Source organism: Silurus meridionalis, chromosome 9 (assembly GCF_014805685.1).
Source record: "Silurus meridionalis isolate SWU-2019-XX chromosome 9, ASM1480568v1, whole genome shotgun sequence".
Taxonomy (NCBI): domain Eukaryota; kingdom Metazoa; phylum Chordata; class Actinopteri; order Siluriformes; family Siluridae; genus Silurus; species Silurus meridionalis.
In genome coordinates this window covers 26,810,696-26,828,211 of record NC_060892.1, presented here as the reverse complement: position 1 = coordinate 26,828,211, position 17,516 = coordinate 26,810,696, and the positions used below count along the sequence as shown (strand labels likewise).

At 40.4% G+C, this 17,516-nt stretch overlaps 2 protein-coding genes and 1 long non-coding RNA gene across 6 annotated transcripts; 1 reads left to right on the top strand and 2 right to left on the bottom strand.

Moving 5' to 3' along the window:
* Positions 1-978: 978 nt before the first annotated feature.
* On the bottom strand, positions 979-2,001 carry LOC124391522. Its single transcript, XR_006926998.1, has 3 exons — positions 1,819-2,001; positions 1,649-1,724; positions 979-1,568 (listed from the first exon to the last, which is right to left on the bottom strand). It is a non-coding gene; the product is annotated as an uncharacterized LOC124391522 (long non-coding RNA).
* A 789-nt stretch (positions 2,002-2,790) lies between these two features.
* Positions 2,791-5,725, bottom strand: LOC124391520. Of its 4 annotated transcripts, none has more exons than XM_046858137.1 (4): positions 5,509-5,725; positions 4,145-4,264; positions 3,776-3,891; positions 2,791-3,638 (listed from the first exon to the last, which is right to left on the bottom strand). In XM_046858137.1, exons 1-4 carry the CDS (start codon positions 5,723-5,725, stop codon positions 3,069-3,071), a joined length of 1,023 nt encoding a protein of 340 aa, XP_046714093.1. In that variant the 3' UTR covers positions 2,791-3,068. The 4 variants fall into 4 exon arrangements, with proteins under 4 accessions (XP_046714093.1, XP_046714096.1, XP_046714095.1 ...); XM_046858140.1 differs by having other exon boundaries at positions 4,145-4,460; positions 5,509-5,638; XM_046858139.1 differs by having other exon boundaries at positions 4,401-5,583.
* Positions 5,716-9,739, top strand: tax1bp3 (Tax1 (human T-cell leukemia virus type I) binding protein 3). Its single transcript, XM_046858141.1, has 4 exons — positions 5,716-5,872; positions 6,553-6,672; positions 6,782-6,859; positions 8,811-9,739. Exons 1-4 carry the CDS (start codon positions 5,732-5,734, stop codon positions 8,949-8,951), a joined length of 480 nt encoding a protein of 159 aa, XP_046714097.1. The 5' UTR covers positions 5,716-5,731; the 3' UTR covers positions 8,952-9,739.
* The last annotated feature ends 7,777 nt before the right edge of the window (positions 9,740-17,516 follow it).

Genomic DNA, 17,516 nt, shown 5'->3' with positions numbered 1-17,516 from the left:
ATTTTCATAATTTGTAATTGATTAATTCTTTGAAACTTTAATATTAATTTATGCAATTGAAATGCCTTGATTTTAGTAAGTTTAGTACACAATCATAGACATAAATGCAATCATAATAGTAATTGCCATAATTTCTTTCGGTGTTTCGTTTTTTCGGTTTTCGGCCGAAAATGGCCCAAAAGTGCATTTTCGGTTTTCGCCGAAAGACTTTGATCACCGAAAAACGCGGCCGAAACAGTTTGTTGTGACGACGCAAACAAACCGCTGCCTGCACATGCATGTCTAAAACAACATGTCTGCGGTGTGGACGTATTTCAGTATATCTGAGGAAGACCCCCGGATAGCGATTTGCAAAACATGTAATGCCGAAATTTCGCCTGCAAAACTTTCTCCACGCCGGGTTTAATTTATCACCTGAAATCCAAACATCCGATCGCTATGCTGAATATCAGAGGAACGCAAACGCAGAGAAAAGCAAAACCTCTCCAAGCGCGTGCTCGGAGGGGTTCTTTGCTTTTCTCTGCGTTTTGCTTTTCTCTGCGTCCGTCTGTGGCGGACGTTTTTGAAAGGGCAGGAAGTTTCCCAGTGATAGTGTTGTAATGTATTTTTAAGCAGTTGCACTTGTTCTGAATGCACTTTGTTTTTATGAAAGAACATATTTAATTTTACAACCTTTCAGCAGGCCAGAGGGCCTGTACATTATTATTTAATGTACACATGAGTGCATTTAAGTTAAACATTTAAGACTCAATTTTAATTTATTTTATCCTGCGCATTGTTGCAATGTGCTATGAATAAATATTTTCATGATTTGTAATTGATTAATTCTTTGAAACTTTAATATTAATTTATGCAATTGAAATGCCTTGATTTTAGTAAGTTTAGTACACAATCATAGACATAAATGCAATCATAATAGTAATTGCCATAATTTCTTTCGGTGTTTCGTTTTTTTCGGTTTTCGGCCTTGCTTTCCTCCTTTTTCGGTTTTCGGTTTCAGCCAAGAATTTTTATTTCGGTGCATCCCTATAAAATACTTTAGATATATTTCCAGGTGCTGGTGTAAAATGGCTGATGCTGTTTAGTGTTGAACAGAACAATTTCGTCCCAAATCACTGTCCAAATAGCAACTTTTCATACTAGGTGTAAGTTTTGGCATGTAATAGTAAACCTATTGACAAAATTTTTTATTTTTTTTTTGGTACAGTTACATAATTAATATTGTAAACAGATGTTAAATATACACTTGGCTGTTATTTTAGTTGCGTTATATTAAATTATAAGTTATTTAATTCTAAATAAGTTATTTAATTCTACATTCTTCATTTACCTCGACAAAAACATGGGAGGCCGTGTGCACATGAGCAACACGAACCCTACACAAACACTTCACCTTACATTGTGAATTTGTTCAAAGACCCACAACTTCAGTTAAACAAACCCTGAAAAAGATCAATATATTTTAAAGGTTTTATATTTTTTAAATACATAAAATAAATTTCTTCCTTTCTGTGCTGTAGATAAACCGAGGCACATCAAAAGCTCCAATGATGTTAAAAACATTGTCTCTAGAAACGACAGAAAACTGAGTCGATGTTCTCAGTGCAAGAAGCCAAGAAAAAGTGCAACATGACATCTAAGTTCTTACATGGTTTCATCACATGACTGACTGCAGTCCTGCACAGCAGCTTCAGCTACCAAGAGCTCAACCATACTGGAGGACACTGTGAGAGAAACCGGATGGATGAAGCCTGGATTATTGGTTTACTTCTTCACTGTTACAGCTGTGAGCTGCTGATTCTTTCAGCAGGCTCTTACATGGTTGTTTTTTAACTCCATCCAGAATTCGCTCAATCACATCCTCCAGCTCCACTTCACTGACAGACTCCAAAATCTCCACCAGATATCTGCTGGCTTCACTGTAAAGAACATCAGATTATACAGTCATGTGAAAAGAAAGTACACCCTCTTCGAGTTCCACAGTTTTGTGTATTAGGACATACAGAATACAGAAACTATGTCTCACAGTCCAGACTGCAACTCGTCTGAAATGCTCTGGCAGAAATGCTTTGTGCAGATACAAATATCAGCAAACCTAAATAAACTGAAGCAAAGCTGTAGGGTTATACACAAATAAATCCTACCCACTTACATTTATTATTTTCTACTGAACTCAACCTAATATTTATATTTTGTATTTTAGCTTTTGTTGTTTTATTTGTCCATTAAAAAGCATATTTTTCAATAAAACTCTTGTACATTCACTTTTTTTGTATTTTTACTACAAAATTATCAGGATGAGATGTTCGTTGGAAGTGATGACGATGGACAGGATTAGAAATGAGTGTATTAGAGGGACAGCGCATGTAGGACGTTTTGGAGACAGGGTGATGGACGTGAGATTGAGATGGTTTGGACATGTGATCGTTTAAAAGAGGCAGATGTAGAGGACAGGGGGGAACGGAGACGGGTGATCCACTGTTGTGCCCCCTAATGGGAGAAGTCGGAAGAAGAAGACTACATAATTATAAGGGCCAAGACAATTTACAATTACTTTACAATATAACTGCTTTTTTTATATTCATTATTTTGCAAATAAAAATTATTGTGAAGAAATATATATTTTAAAAAATCTAAAAAATTTAAATCAGTATTTCTGTCTTTGCATTGAATTGTGTGATGTGAGAAGGTCAAAGTTTTGAACAGAGGATTTTACTTTTTATATTTCTTATATTTGAAAATTTGTATTTCAAATATATATTTATATTTCAAAATGTACACACAAACCAATGAAATGCAACATGCAAAACTATATTTTGGGACTTCAGCAGCCAACATCCTGCAATTAAAACCAAAATGTTTTCAACTTTTCATCTCTGATATTTTGCACCACTGAAAAGGCACAGCACCAATTTCAGAATTTAAAAAACGGCATAATCGGTCCCTGTGCTGTTCGCAACTTGTTGTTGAATTGGATGTTTGTGGCAGAGAGGCCTGCTGGAGGTCAGGGTCTTGTCGCCATCTTTCTGGCACAATGTCATGATCCGGTCCCTCCTGATAAATTCCCATCATGTACAGCTCAAAGCATTCAGTCTGCACAACAAGCCTGCACAACAAGCCAAAACAATGTCCTCCACCTTGGCTCTGTCGTGTATATTAATTGTGGTTAGAAAGACTCGAAAACGGTTGGCTAAAATACCAAAAGCATTTTTTACCGCCCTCTGAGCTTGTGACAATCTGTAATTAAAGATGCGTTGCTCCACACTCAGCCTGTGTTTTGGATATGGCTTCATGAAGTGATTCTTTAAAGGAAACGCCTCATCTGCCACAATGCAGTAGGGAGCCAGCTGATCAGAACCAGGAAGTGGTGAAGGGGCAGGGATATTGGATGTTCTGTTCTCCAGGGCATCCTGCAGTAAGCATCTACCAAACACTCCACCATCTGATATCCGACTATTGCAACCAACATCTACATAGAGGAATCTGTAGTTGCTGTCGACCAGTGCCATCAGAACTGTGAAAAAAGGGGGGCAAATGTTGATCTGTTTCCCAGCCAGAGCCCCCAGGCAGTTTTGAAAGTTCCACTGAGCCTGGAATCCATCAGCAATTTTCTTCCACTCTTCCACTGTGTCTGGCCACTGAAAAAAAAGAAGAAGAAGAAAAAATATATATAATTAAAAATGCATTTTGTAGTATAATTTTTCAGTTGATTTATTGTGTCAGAATATGTGCCTACAATCAAAACTCTAAACATCATCAAAAACACAAAAAACACCTTGAAGTATTTCTCTTTTAAAACCTTGTAGATCGCAGCACAAGTTTCAGGAATAAATTGCCGAATTGTTGAAACACCAACTCTGAAGTGGTGAGAAAGATTCCTCACGCTTTCACCTGAAAATATGAAAAAGCACATCTTTATCTCCACTGCATAGATCAAAACCTTTCCAATGTCAAATAAAACATTTCTACACTTTTATACAGCTGACACACATATACAAGTATATACTATATTTAATTATAAATAAATATCATACACTTTCTCTGAGTTCAATGTTTTTCTTTTCATAATCAGAGCAGTTTTAAGATTTATACAAAACCTGAAAAGGTAATAATGCTGATGTGTGAGTAGTAATAAACAGCCTACCTGTAGCCAAGAAGTGTAGAGTGATCACCAAACGTTCCTCCACTGAGATGGAATCTCTGTAGTTTGTATTTTGCCTCTGGATGAGTGGAGTGAGAAGTTCCTTCAACATGTGGAACTGAACTGGAAAAACCAGAGTGAAATGTTTAAAATCAGAGGTTTTCGGTGTCTCTGGATCCTCACACAGGTTCGGAAAAGCCCCATGTGTCTGTCGCTGCAAGATCCACGATTTCACCCATTTAGTGCGGTTTCTCCTTACCCGCTTCTTCTTCTTTTCATCCACAAGAAAAAGGCCAAGGGCTGACAGTGCCAGTGCCACCTGTAACTTAGCAGACATGACTGGAAAGCTACAGAAAGCCGTTAGAAATGATAGTGGCAGGTGGAAACGCTGCTTACTATATATCTCTATATATCTATATACAGAATACTACAGAATACAGAATTCTGCCCCCTGCTGGTATGGGAGAGTTCTGTTCTTCCCTGTGGATTCTACTAGAAATATTTTTGCCCCGACGCAGGAGATGCGATGCCACAGTCAACTTTAATCAGAACTAGTTCTTTGGTGTCGGTTTGCTGTGTCCCTACCTTAAGCAAACCTTTACAGTCTACAGCAAACATCGAAAGACTTCAACACACCTCTACATACATCAGTATATGTACATATTACTACACCTTCTGTATAACCTCATACCCTTATTTATTACACTGCCACTCGTAAATAAGCTATTACTGCACATCTGGTTAGATGATAACTGCATTTCATTGGCTCTGTACATGTACCCTGCACAATGACAATAAAGTTGAATCTAATCTAATCTAATCTAAACCTCAGCAGATATGAACAGAGCTCAACACACCTCTACATATCCTCAGTAAACCTCAGCAGATATGAACAGAGCTCAACACACCTCTACAGATCCTCAGTAAACCTCAGCAGATATGAACAGAGCTCAACACACCTCTACAGATCCTCAGTAAACCTCAGCAGATATGAACAGAGCTCAACACACCTCTACAGATCCTCAGTAAACCTCAGCAGATATGAACAGAGCTCAACACACCTCTACAGATCCTCAGTAAACCTCAGCAGATATGAACAGAGCTCAACACACCTCTACAGATCCTCAGTAAACCTCAGCAGATATGAACAGAGCTCAACACACCTCTACAGATCCTCAGTAAACCTCAGCAGATATGAACAGAGCTCAACACACCTCTACAGATCCTCAGTAAACCTCAGCAGATATGAACAGAGCTCAACACACCTCTACAGATCCTCAGTAAACCTCAGCAGATATGAACAGAGCTCAACACACCTCTACAGATCCTCAGTAAACCTCAGCAGATATGAACAGAGCTCAACACACCTCTACAGATCCTCAGTAAATCCTCTTGGAAAATGTATGTAGAAATATATAGTGGTTTCCTGAAATCTTTTGAAGTCTCTCGATGTTTGCTGACATCTGTTGAGGTTTTCTGAGGTCTGTAGAGGTTCACCGAAACACACACACACACACACACACACACACACACACACACACACACACACACGCCTTGGCCCCGCCCACAGCGTGGTATCTGCATGATGTCATGTGGGTGGAGCCGCAGCTTCGTGTTCCAGCTCAGGGCCGAGGTTCGGTTTATTGTTCTCGGTTTCAGGAGGAAAATATCCCGCGGTGTAAGATTCTAAACATGACGCACATCCCGGGTCAGCCCGTTACTGCGGTGGTGGTGAGTCCGGCTCGGTTCGGTTCTGAATTTTTGAAAGTTTTCGGCTCGTCTCCACTCCGAACACTGGGTTTGTTATGCGGGCAGCGAACTTCCTTATTTCCAAACCAAAGTCGTGTAAAATCCGCGAAAGAGTCTTTTTTAGTGTGAATCTGATTTTCGGATGAGTTTCTTCTGGTTCACATCTCAGTAGATCTTCGTGTAATCGAACTAGTTAGTGTGATTAAAGTTCACACCCTCCTGCAGCTCGCAGTGTTTCCCGAATTACTGCACTAAAGAGGAGGGAAGTATAGTGAGTATAGCAGTCATATGTGGCATAGTCAGATAAATCCCACCAGTTTGGTAGAGGAGACCCTCTCAGTGTTTCATGCTCCAGCTTTGTGGTCTGATGGTAACTGATGGTCTCAGTAACTCAGAAGGTCTGAATGCAGGAGGAAGTTAAAGGTTTTCTTATTTTTTTTATTCTGAAACCACTGATTCCCAGGTAAATTCTAGGCGTGGTTTTTAAATGTGGCAGGTATCGTGTGTGTGTGTGTGTGTGTGTGTGTGTGTGTGTGTGTGTGTGTGTGTGTGTGTGTGTGTGTGTGTGTGTCCATATAAGGACAAGCCACAGGCAGCTCTCAGGTCTGTGTGATTGTGTTGCAGTCCAGCTGGTAAAGAATTTTGTTTTCTGTGTCTTTCAGCAACGGATTGAGATTCATAAATTGCGAGATGGGGATCATTTAATATTGGGTTTTAGCATTGGAGGGGGAATTGATCAAGATCCCAGTCAGAATCCATTCTCAGAGGACAAGACAGACAAGGTAAGTTTCTCGTTTGCCTTAAACGTGTTTTGAGTGATCGCACTGAACTGCAGCATGCTCACATGTGTTCAGCTTTTCGTCACAATCTTATTGTCTGCTTTTCAATTAGGGAATTTATGTCACAAGAGTATCGAAAGGAGGACCAGCAGAAGTTGCAGGTCTCATGATGGGGGATAAAATAATGCAGGTAAGAATAGTGTATATATTTGTAGTGTGTACTTTCAGTTAGTTTCACCTTAAGGTTTAGAGCAGTGTGTCATAAAAACATTTAGTATTATCAAAATGTGTTTTCTAAGTTTAAATGATCATTCACAAAGGTAGTAGTGCTATAGATCAGTATAACCTGATTATTAAAGATGCATGTAGCCATCAATCCTGCCTCTCTTTCCATTGGAAAACAGATCCTTGCTTTCTGCTCTGTAATCGTATCTTAGTATCGTTAGTACATTATATCTCGGTGGAAAGTAATCCAAAGTGTGTCATTTCTGTGGTATTTTTATGTTTAGTTGTGCTGTAAACCAGTGGTCCCCAACCTATTTTGCACCACGGACTGGTTTAAAGTGGGACGATATTTTCACGGACCGGTCTTTAACGTGTGGTGGATAAATACAACAAAATAAAATGATATAAATGATAAAAACAACAAATTAAAATGATATGACCATAAAAACCGGTATTTTCTAAATCTAATAATAATCGTGAATCCACTGTGGTGTTTGTTCATTTTTCTCTCTTGGGAGTTTGAATTTAGCAGTAATGTATTATGTGTTAGCGGCCGGAGCTCCTTTAAGAAGGTAGTGGATGGAGGTAAGTCATGTGACCGGAGCTCCTTTAAGAAGGTAGTGGATGGAGGTAAGTCATGTGACCGGAGCTCCTTTAAGAAGGTAGTGGATGGAGGTAAGTCATGTGACCGAGCTCCTTTAAGAAGGTAGTGGATGGAGGTAAGTCATGTGACCGGAGCTCCTTTAAGAAGGTAGTGGATGGAGGTAAGTCGTGTGACTGGAGCTCCTTTAAGAAGGTAGTGGATGGAGGTAAGTCGTGTGACTGGAGCTCCTTTAAGAAGGTAGTGGATGGAGGTAAGTCGTGTGACCGGAGCTCCTTTAAGAAGGTAGTGGATGGAGGTAAGACATGTGACCGGAGCTCATTTAAGAAGGTAGTGGATGGAGGTAAGACATGTGACCGGAGCTCCTTTAAGAAGGTAGTGGATGGAGGTAAGTCATGTGACTGGAGCTCCTTTAAGAAGGTAGTGGATGGAGGTAAGACATGTGACCGGAGCTCCTTTAAGAAGGTAGTGGATGGAGGTAAGTCATGTGACTGGAGCTCCTTTAAGAAGGTAGTGGATGGAGGTAAGACATGTGACCGGAGCTCCTTTAAGAAGGTAGTGGATGGAGGTAAGTCGTGTGACTGGAGCTCCTTTAAGAAGGTAGTGGATGGAGGTAAGTCGTGTGACTGGAGCTCCTTTAAGAAGGTAGTGGATGGAGGTAAGTCGTGTGACTGGAGCTCCTTTAAGAAGGTAGTGGATGGAGGTAAGTCTTGTGACTGGAGCTCCTTTAAGAAGGTAGTGGATGGAGGTAAGTCATGTGACCGGAGCTCCTTTAAGACGGTAATGGATGGAGGTAAGACATGTGACCGGAGCTCCTTTAAGAAGGTAGTGGATGGAGGTAAGACATGTGACCGGAGCTCCTTTAAGAAGGTAGTGGATGGAGGTAAGACATGTGACCGAGGCATCATGACCTGCATCAAGAGTCTTAGACATATGTGGAGGAGAAAATCTGGGAATTTTCCACAATAAAACATCTTTCAGAATCAGATAATAAATAAAACGGAAATAATGTAAGTTATTTATTCTTTCTGTGCAACCCGGTACCAATTAACCCACGGACTGGTGCCGCTCCGTGGCCCAGGGGTTGGGGACCACTGATTTAAGCCACACTGTCTGCCTAAAAGTGAACTTTAGTATGAAGTGTCAACAAACCAACCAATAAATAAATAAATAATATATTGCATGAAGTTGTTTGAATTGGTCTGACCTTCTGAAGAGGTGCATTAATATTTTGTACAATTCCATGTGTAAAATTATAAATATGTCCATTGTTTTGTTGGTGTAATTTCTAAAATGTGTACGTTTACATAAACAGGTGAATGGTTGGGATATGACCATGGTGACCCACGACCAAGCACGAAAACGACTAACAAAAAAGAATGAAGATATCGTCCGCTTACTGGTGACAAGAAAATCTCTGGAGGATGCAGTCAGACAGTCCATGATGCAACACTAAGAGAACTCTGAAACACTTTTATTAGTGCGATTACTTGTACACAGTATGTAACTTTTTCATAGAAGTCAAGCCAAAGAGCAAAAAAAGATGTCATATTTAAGTAGCACCTCAAACTTACTGTGTTTTTTCCAGACAGATTGAGTCTACAAAATGTTTCAGCTTCAAATCTACACTGAGATTATAATTTAGTAATATTTCTATTACACTGGTATGTCTCTAATGCACTATTCTCGTTCATTCCTTTGGGTTGATCACACACACTACATGATTCTCGCTGCGGCAATAAAAATAAGTTCATGGGTCTATTCTATTTTTCTGTCTCCGTTTTTTGTTCATAGATTAAAATGGCTACCTGTGGGTTTATATCAGTTATTCATTTCAGTTGTATTTTTATGACCTGAAATGGTTCTGCACAAAGGAGCATGTTTATTATATGCAATTACTTTCAAAAGACCACTAATATTTTCTGTTGATTTGTTGTAGGATGCTGTAAACCTCTACACGTTTGTCTACTTATCTGTGTGTTTGAGACTCACTTTGTCTGTGGAATATAAACGTTTCGTACTTTCAGTTATGCTGTGGTACACAAGACCAATAACTTTGTATTTTCCATGTATTGTCTGTATTTGAAAGAAGACACAAAGGCCTTATCAATTCCACATTATAAGAAAACCTTGTATTTAGTGACTATTAATTTGCTATTTTCAGGAATTATGACACTGTCTTGTTAATTGAATTGCTCAATCAAAGACAACTGTTTTCCACTTTGAATAAATAAGTGAATCCTCTATGTGTGTTTTTGTGTGTGTGTGTGTGTGTGTGTGTGTGTGTGTGTGTGTGTGTGTGTGTGTGTGTGTGTGTGTGTGTGTGTGTGTGTGTGTGTTGTTTTTACCCATTTCATGAGCTCCCTTTTTAGTGTTTTACATTGACCACTGTTTAATTAGTACATGTATTTGTAGTATAATATTTCAGGAATATGAAAATGTCTTAATCAGGAGTGTGTGTGAGAGAGAGAGAGATTAATAATCAGGTGATGTTTTAAAGCATAAAATCTCTTTTCTGACATTTTTGCTGTTTGTGATCATTTCCATCGTTACTGATTTGATTTTTTTTACCATTTAATTGATCCTATTGGCATTTAACTTTTATTGTATGCATGTAAACAGTTTTGGTACTTCTTTGTGTAATTATTACAAAAATAGTTTTTTTTGAGAGAAAACAAAATGCATGTGTCGCAATATTACACAATGGTTTGCAGATTAGTCTTTGAAAGCAGTGTTAATGGAATGTCAGTGAACATTCATTTGAATATGTTTGTAAAGCAATTCATAATCTGTAATTAAACACTTTATAACTGTAAAATGGTATTTATAATTTGTTGAGAAAAATGTTGAGGCCACTTTTTTATTTTTTATCAGAATCAGTTCTTTTAGCCATGATTCCTACCTAGTGTTAGAAACCTTTGTTTATGTTTCTGCTCTGTCAGTATGATTGCTTTACATAATTATCCACTGGCAATAAAAATTAGACAACGCTCCATGTCACACAGAAAAACGGGTAAAGCAGTTCCTTGAAACTGAAAACATTGAGTCCAGAGTCCTGATCTCAACCCAATAGAGAACCTCTGGAAAATCCTTGGCGACAAAGTTATGGCCGAGAAACCCACTACAGTCACCAAACTGTGGAGGAGACTGGAAGAAGAGTGGACCAAAATCACACCAGAGCAGTGTGAGAGACTGGTGCTGTCCTGTGGCCGCAGATGTGCTGAAGTCATTCTGAGCAGAGGCCTGGACACTTCCTACTAATTGCTGACTGTTGTAACCTTCAGAAAATTTTGTTGTAATCTTTTTCCATGCTACAGTCATTGTTGTTCTCTAATTTTGATCACTGTGTTTTCTGCAAAATAATGTTTTTTTTTTTCAAATGCCTTAGTTATTTTGTGGAAAAGGTGTTCTGGTAGCATGGTATAGACAGAACAAAAACTCCTTCAACTGTTGAGCAGTGAAGATCACATTATTTCCGAAATGTTCAATTGTTTATAAATTGTTCTCTAATTTTGATTGCCAGTGTGTGTGTGTGTATATATATATATATATATATATATATATATATATATATATATATATATATATATATATATATATATATATATATATATATATATATATATATATATATATATATATATATATATATATATATATATATATATATATATATATATATATATATATATATATATATGTATATATATATATATATATATATATATATATATATATATATATATATATACACACACACACACACACACACACACACACAAACCCGATTCCAAAAAAGTTGGGACACTGTACAAATTGTAAATAAAAACAGAATGAATGATGTGGAAGTTCCAAATTTCAATATTTTATTCAGAACACAACATAGATGACATATCAAGTGTTTAAACTGAGAAAATGTGTCATTTTAAGGGGAAAATAAGTTGATTTTAAATTTCATGGCATCAACACCTCAAAAAAGTTGGGACAAGGCCATGCTTAATAACTTTCTTCTGCTCAACTCAGATAAGACGGAAGTACTTTTACTACTTAGATCAAAAGGTGCTGGCTATCTGTTGGTTCCTCAGATAATGAAGACTACAGCAGGGGGCAGATCTTTCTCTTATAAAGCCCCACAGTTATGGAACAGCCTTCCAATCAGTGTTCGGGACTCGGACACAGTCTCAGTGTTCAAGTCGAGGTTGAAAACGTATTTATTTAGTCAAGCCTTTTATCAGTAGATTTTCTTAGGTAAAGGCACAGATCTGAGGGCATGGATATAGAGTGTTTGGTGAACTGGTATATTTGTATGCTGTCGTCCCTCACATTCACACGTTCACTCAGGTTTGTTGACGGTGGTGTGGTGGGTCGCCTCATCCCAGAGATCCCTCATGTCTGTGTTACCTTCTGGTTCTCCCTTTTAGTTATGCTGCCATAGCGAGTCTTGCCGGAGTCCAAACTGCACAGTGACATTAACTTTCATACACCAATAGTTACACTTAATAATCCATATCCTTCTCTTCCCGTCACCCTCTCTCTCTCTCTCTCTCTCTCTCTCTCTCTCTCGGTCGAGTTAAACATGCTCCTGAGGCTCCAGTGACCACTGTTCCTGCCCCTCTCCTCCATGGATCTTCACACTTCTGTGCAGCTTGGGACGGTCTCTCATCAACAGCTTGGGTGGTTCCATGTAATTCCGGAGTAGAACGGGTGCTTTTGAGGACGGATTGGACTGTAGTTGGTGTCGGTGGTCTGCAGCACTGACTCGGGAGTGCAGTTTGCTTCTGATCGTCATCACTGTACCCCACAACATTGTATATCTGCTTCAAATGGACATTTGGTGCAACCCAGATGAGGATGGGTTCCCTCTTGAGTCTGGTTCCTCTCAAGGTTTCTTCCTTTGCCATCTCGGGGAGTTTTTCCTTGCCACAGTTGCTCATCAGGGACAAACATACTTACAAAGAACATATTTGTTTAATCACCACATTATCTGTGTAAAGCTGCTTTGAGACAATGTTCATTGTTAAAAGCGCTATACAAATAAAAATGAATTGAATTGAATTGAATGTTCACCACTGTGTGGCGTCCTCTCTTCTCTTTATAACAGTCTGCAAACGTCTGGGGACTGAAGAGACAAGTTGCTCAAGTTTAGGAATAGGAATGTTGTCCCATTCTTGTCTAATACAGGCTTCTAGTTGCTTAACTGTCTCAGGTCTTCTTTGTGGCATCTTCCTCTTTATGATGCACCAAATGTTTTCTATGGGTGAAAGATCTGGACTGCAGGCTGCCATATCAGTACCCGGATCCTTCTTCTATGCAGCCATGATGTTGTAATTGATGCAGTATGTTGTCTGGCATTGTCATGTTGGAAAATGCAAGGTCTTCCCTAAAAGAGACGATGTCTGGATGGGAGCATATGTTGTTCTAGAACTTGGATATACCTTTCAGCATTGATGGGCAAGGAAACTGTAGGAAACCCAAATAAGCAAAGTCCAACACACAGGGTGTTGGTGGGATTCAAAGCCCCAAATCTGAGGTGAGAGGCAACTATCTGTTAGGAAGGTGAGTCTAAGATGTGGAGGTCAAATCAAGTTTATTTATTTTGCGCTTTTCACAACAGACATTGTTACAAAGCAGCTTTATAGAATTTAAGAGTTGAAGGTGAATAATGTGTGTTTATCCCTAATGAGCAGCCATGGAGACTGTGGTGAAGGAAAAACTCCCCTAGATGTTATGAGGAAGAAACCTTAAGAGGAACCAGACTCAAAAGGGGAACCCATCCTCATTTGGGTGATATCAAGAGTGTGATTATAAGTATTTTAAACAGCACAGAACCATGTGGATTTGGAAGCTAAATCAGTGGGTTAGGATTAGGGGGACTTTAGTAGTTAGGGAGGTGGGTTTTCATGGCAGTGCAGAAGATTTACATTACTTACTCCTCATGCACTATTCATCATTTAATAAAACGTGCAAATCTTCATTAATATCCATATATAAACATTCATATGTTTTTTTGTTTGTTTGTTTGTTTGGAAACTTTTGATGTAATAAATCTTCCTTGGTTGGATAAATTGTGGAAATGTCTCTACCTGTTGAAAAGGTAATTGAACTGAAAAACCTTGCAAACGTTGGAGGACATTGGTTGTGGACATTATGCTCTTCTGACTAATTTCTTGAAGGAACATCTACACATTCACTGGTGGTTTAATCCAGGCTTTGATTACTTTCTTAGGAGCATTTTCCAGGTAATTAGGGTATTTAATTAATCATTCATCCTTATTGATTTAACTTAATGAAAAGGTAATGATACTGCACTCTCTGGGGCACTAGGTGGTGATGTTACAACAACGATCAGAAGAACTGAGGCAGAACCTATTCCAGAGACCGTGATTAAAGCTGGGATTGAAACAGAGGTTGGCACAAGAATATACACTGCCCGTCCAAAAAAAAGGTCACCAACTGAATTTAACTAAGCAAAGATTCCCATTGGATAATTACTGCATGAATGTTTATGCATGAATGTTTATGTTTCAGCTGTTATTTAACCTTAACTGATGCAGTGAGTATGGGAAAAGATGTTAATCTCATTAAGAAGGGGTAACTTAATGGCATGCAAGATAAAACAAACTGCTGAAACTACTAAAATGTAGTTAAGAACTGACCAACACAATTAAAAACTGTAAGGGTAGTGGGGAATTCATCTTCGAGGAAAAAATCTCAAATGATCATGATCAGCGATCAATTAAAAATTTGGTGAAATCAAATCATAAAAAAAAACAACATTAGCAATAGCAAAACAATAGTAGACCTAGCACTTAGGGCCACTAAGGAAAGGGCTAAGGCCGTGGGTGTCAGCCCGCTTGAGCACTTCCGGCATTGCCGCCTCAATCACATAGGAAACGCCCCCTCCCAACCAGCTGCACGGATATGGCGTCTGATTTTCTAACACTTATAGGGACGCCAGAATCCTCCAGACAGTGCCAGATTGCCTTTAGGCTTGCCCTGATCACTCTCCAGCGTATCTCTGTTTTGTTTGTCTTTTTGTTTCTGACCTGTTTCTGTCCCGACCAATCTGTCCTCCGGCTTTCCGACCGCGCCTGTTTTCCCGACTCTCCCCTCAGCTTATCGGCTCGCGTTGAAAGCGCTCCGGTTCCCGGCTCGGCTCTGCTTGCGCTGAACGCGCCCCGACTTCCGGTTTGGCATCCTCGCCCTCCGTGCACCTCGGCTCCCTGAATCGGCTCCCTGAATCGGCTCTCTGAATCGGCTCTCTGAATCGGCTCTCTGAATCGGCTCTGCACGCGCGCCTTTCTCCCCTGCTCTCTTTGCATCTGCCTTGGATCCTATAACCTAAACTTCTGACAGTGGGTCTGTCAATGTCAGCCTTAGTAGCCACAGAGAGGCATCTGTGGCTCACCCTGTCAGATATTCCCTTTCCTGCTGAACGCCCCGATGGCCCCTTGTTCGGCGATGCCATAGGTGCAGTCGTCGTCAGGTTCCAGGAGGCCAAGAAGCAGTCGGCGGCGTTCCAACGTTATCTCCCTTGTCGCTCTCAAGGAGTCGGTGGACCTAAGGGACGCCAGCATGTGGGCCTGATTTACACGGTGCCCATCCCTCCTCAGTGCCAACAGGAGGTCAGGCTGTTAACCCTGACACAGGATGTGCTTCAGGGCACAGCCACCTCCAGCGGCTCCCCTACCGGCTCCAGCCTGGTCCAGCACGGACTAGGACATGCCAAAGACCAGCTTTGAGAGGTTGGTTCCCTTAAGAGACTTCCTGGCAGCCTGAAAAAGCCTGCCAGATGTGTCTCAGTGAGTCTTGCGCATGGTAAAGAAGGGCTACTCGATTCAGTTCGGGTCCTCTATTCCCTGCTTCAATAGAGTGTGTCCCACTCTGGTGGGGCCCAAGCTGGCTCTGGTCCTGGAACGGGAAGTATGCACTCTCTTAAGAAAGGAGCCCATGAAGGTGGCCTGCAGAGGTTGGCCATGTTTCTGACTCTGAAATACTTCCTCCCAGAACTGAGGGATCGCCATGTGCTGGACCGTATGGACAACACATCAGTGGTCTCTTACATCAACCACCAGAGGGGGTCTCCGCTCAGGCTGGCATCGCAGATCCTCCTGAGGTCCCAGGGGAAGCTGCTCTCATTGAGGGCTGTATACATCCCGGGGTACATAAATCGGAGAGTAGACGCCCTTTCGAGGCAAGGGCCGAGTCCTGGAGAATGGAGACTTCACCCCTGGACGAGTCGGTGGAGGAAGTCGGAGCAGCTGTATGTCTGCTATGGCCCCTATAAGAAAGGGTTTCCTGCCATCAAGCAGACTCCCAGTAGGTGGATTGTCGATGCTATTTTATCTTCATATGAGTCCCCTGGTCTCCCCACTCCTTTAGGGGGACTCTACGGCCTGGTCCTCTGTGGTCACACTCCAGGACATTTGTAACGCTGTGGGCTGGTCCACCCTGCTGACCTTTGTCTGGTTCTACAACCTCGACCTAAGAGCCACTCCCGGCTCCTCTGTCCTCCGCTCTGGTTGTGCTCTCACACACTAGGCAAGGACCAGTCAGTGTGGCATGATTGGACTCTCGTTACCAAAGCGTTGTGACACAGCCTGAGTTCCCAAAAGGGATCGTCTCTAGGTTACATATGTGACCTTAGTTTCCTGAGGGAACGAGATGCTGCATCTCTGAGCAACACTCCCTGCATCCCTGCCACGCTTCCCTTCTAATTTTTAGAAGCTAGCGTCGCTCCACTACATGCGCATTTTGTAGCTTCCTGGTCGTGACGTCACCCCGCCGGTGACGTTGCACTTTGCCGTTGGCCGGATTACACACGTGATTCAGAGCTTGAGCAACGTGGAAGCGTTCCCCAAGCGTTGTGACGCAGCGTCTCGTTCCCTCTGGGAACTAAGGTTACATACGTAACCTAGAGACGGTCAGATCTGAGTATCCTGGCATTTATCAAACACCAGTAGTAAGTTCTTTGGACAGTTGAGGGATCCTCATTGCTGAAAAGGTTAAATGCTGTGATGAAATTATAAATTGTATTAGACTTTTTAACAATAATAGGTCATCCCACAGGTACAGACTCTATGTACGTAAGTGCCTCTATAAACAAAATGCCGTGTGACGCAAAAGGGAAAAGACTTTCCATGTGGCTGAAAGCAGAAGTTTATTGTGTCTTTAAAAAATGCCTGATTTCCAAAATGGCAAGATAATTCCTCAAACATCCTGAGCTGTTTATTTTTTAATAACCTGAACTTAAATGACGCTCAAGAAAACTGCCTGGAGTCAGGACCATCATTTGTAATTGATCTGTCCTGAATTTTTTGTATAAACATTTTAAGGCATGTGGGATTTATCAAAACAAAACGTTTGCTTAAATTCTACCCTGCGTCACCACAAAGCCCTTAAAGCAAGTATTTCAAAAACATTGTGGATTTTAAATCATTTTCTTGGCCCAATCTAACCATTTCAGTACAATAAGTTCAAGTTCAAGTTCAAGTTTACTTAATTAATCCCCGAAGGGAAATTTAGATGTCAGCAGCACAACCATACAATGAATAAATTAAAACAACTTTAAAACAACATTCACAAACAACATAGAAACTTGTTCTCCAGTATCAAGTTACAAAGCATTGTAATTATATACAAAAACATAAATCCTAAAAAGTATGTCATCTTAAATAACACTGATTATACAACCTAATTGCCGTTGGGAAAAAAGACTTCCTATAACGCTCCCTGTAACAGCGTGGATGGATCAATCTTAAGCTGTAGGTACTCATAAAGTCACAAACTATTTCATTTAAATGATGACAATCATGATTTATCATCGTATAGAGTTTCCCAATCATTCTATCCTGCATTATCACCTCAAAGGTGGGTAACACACTCCCTACGACAGAACCTGCCTTCTTTATTCGTTTATTTAACTTATTCTTCTCCTTTTCTAGCAGTCCCCCTCCCCAACTTGTGGCAGAGTACAATATCACAGATGAGACCACAGAGTCATAGAAGGTCTTAAGTAGTA

Excerpts from the sequence above, each read along its gene's own strand:
- tax1bp3 (XM_046858141.1), top strand. The coding sequence starts at position 5,732 with ATGTGGGTGGAGCCGCAGCTTCGTGTTCCAGCTCAGGGCCGAGGTTCG. Across the intron at positions 5,873-6,552 it reads AGCCCGTTACTGCGGTGGTG|CAACGGATTGAGATTCATAA; the intron begins GTGAGTCCGGCT and ends TGTGTCTTTCAG. Across the intron at positions 6,860-8,810 it reads TGGGGGATAAAATAATGCAG|GTGAATGGTTGGGATATGAC; the intron begins GTAAGAATAGTG and ends TTACATAAACAG.
- LOC124391520 (XM_046858137.1), bottom strand. The coding sequence starts at position 5,725 with ATGCAGATACCACGCTGTGGGCGGGGCCAAGGCGTGTGTGTGTGTGTG. Across the intron at positions 4,265-5,508 it reads TTTACTGAGGATCTGTAGAG|TTCAGTTCCACATGTTGAAG; the intron begins GTGTGTTGAGCT and ends TGGTTTTTCCAG. Across the intron at positions 3,639-3,775 it reads TAAAAGAGAAATACTTCAAG|TGGCCAGACACAGTGGAAGA; the intron begins GTGTTTTTTGTG and ends CTTTTTTTTCAG.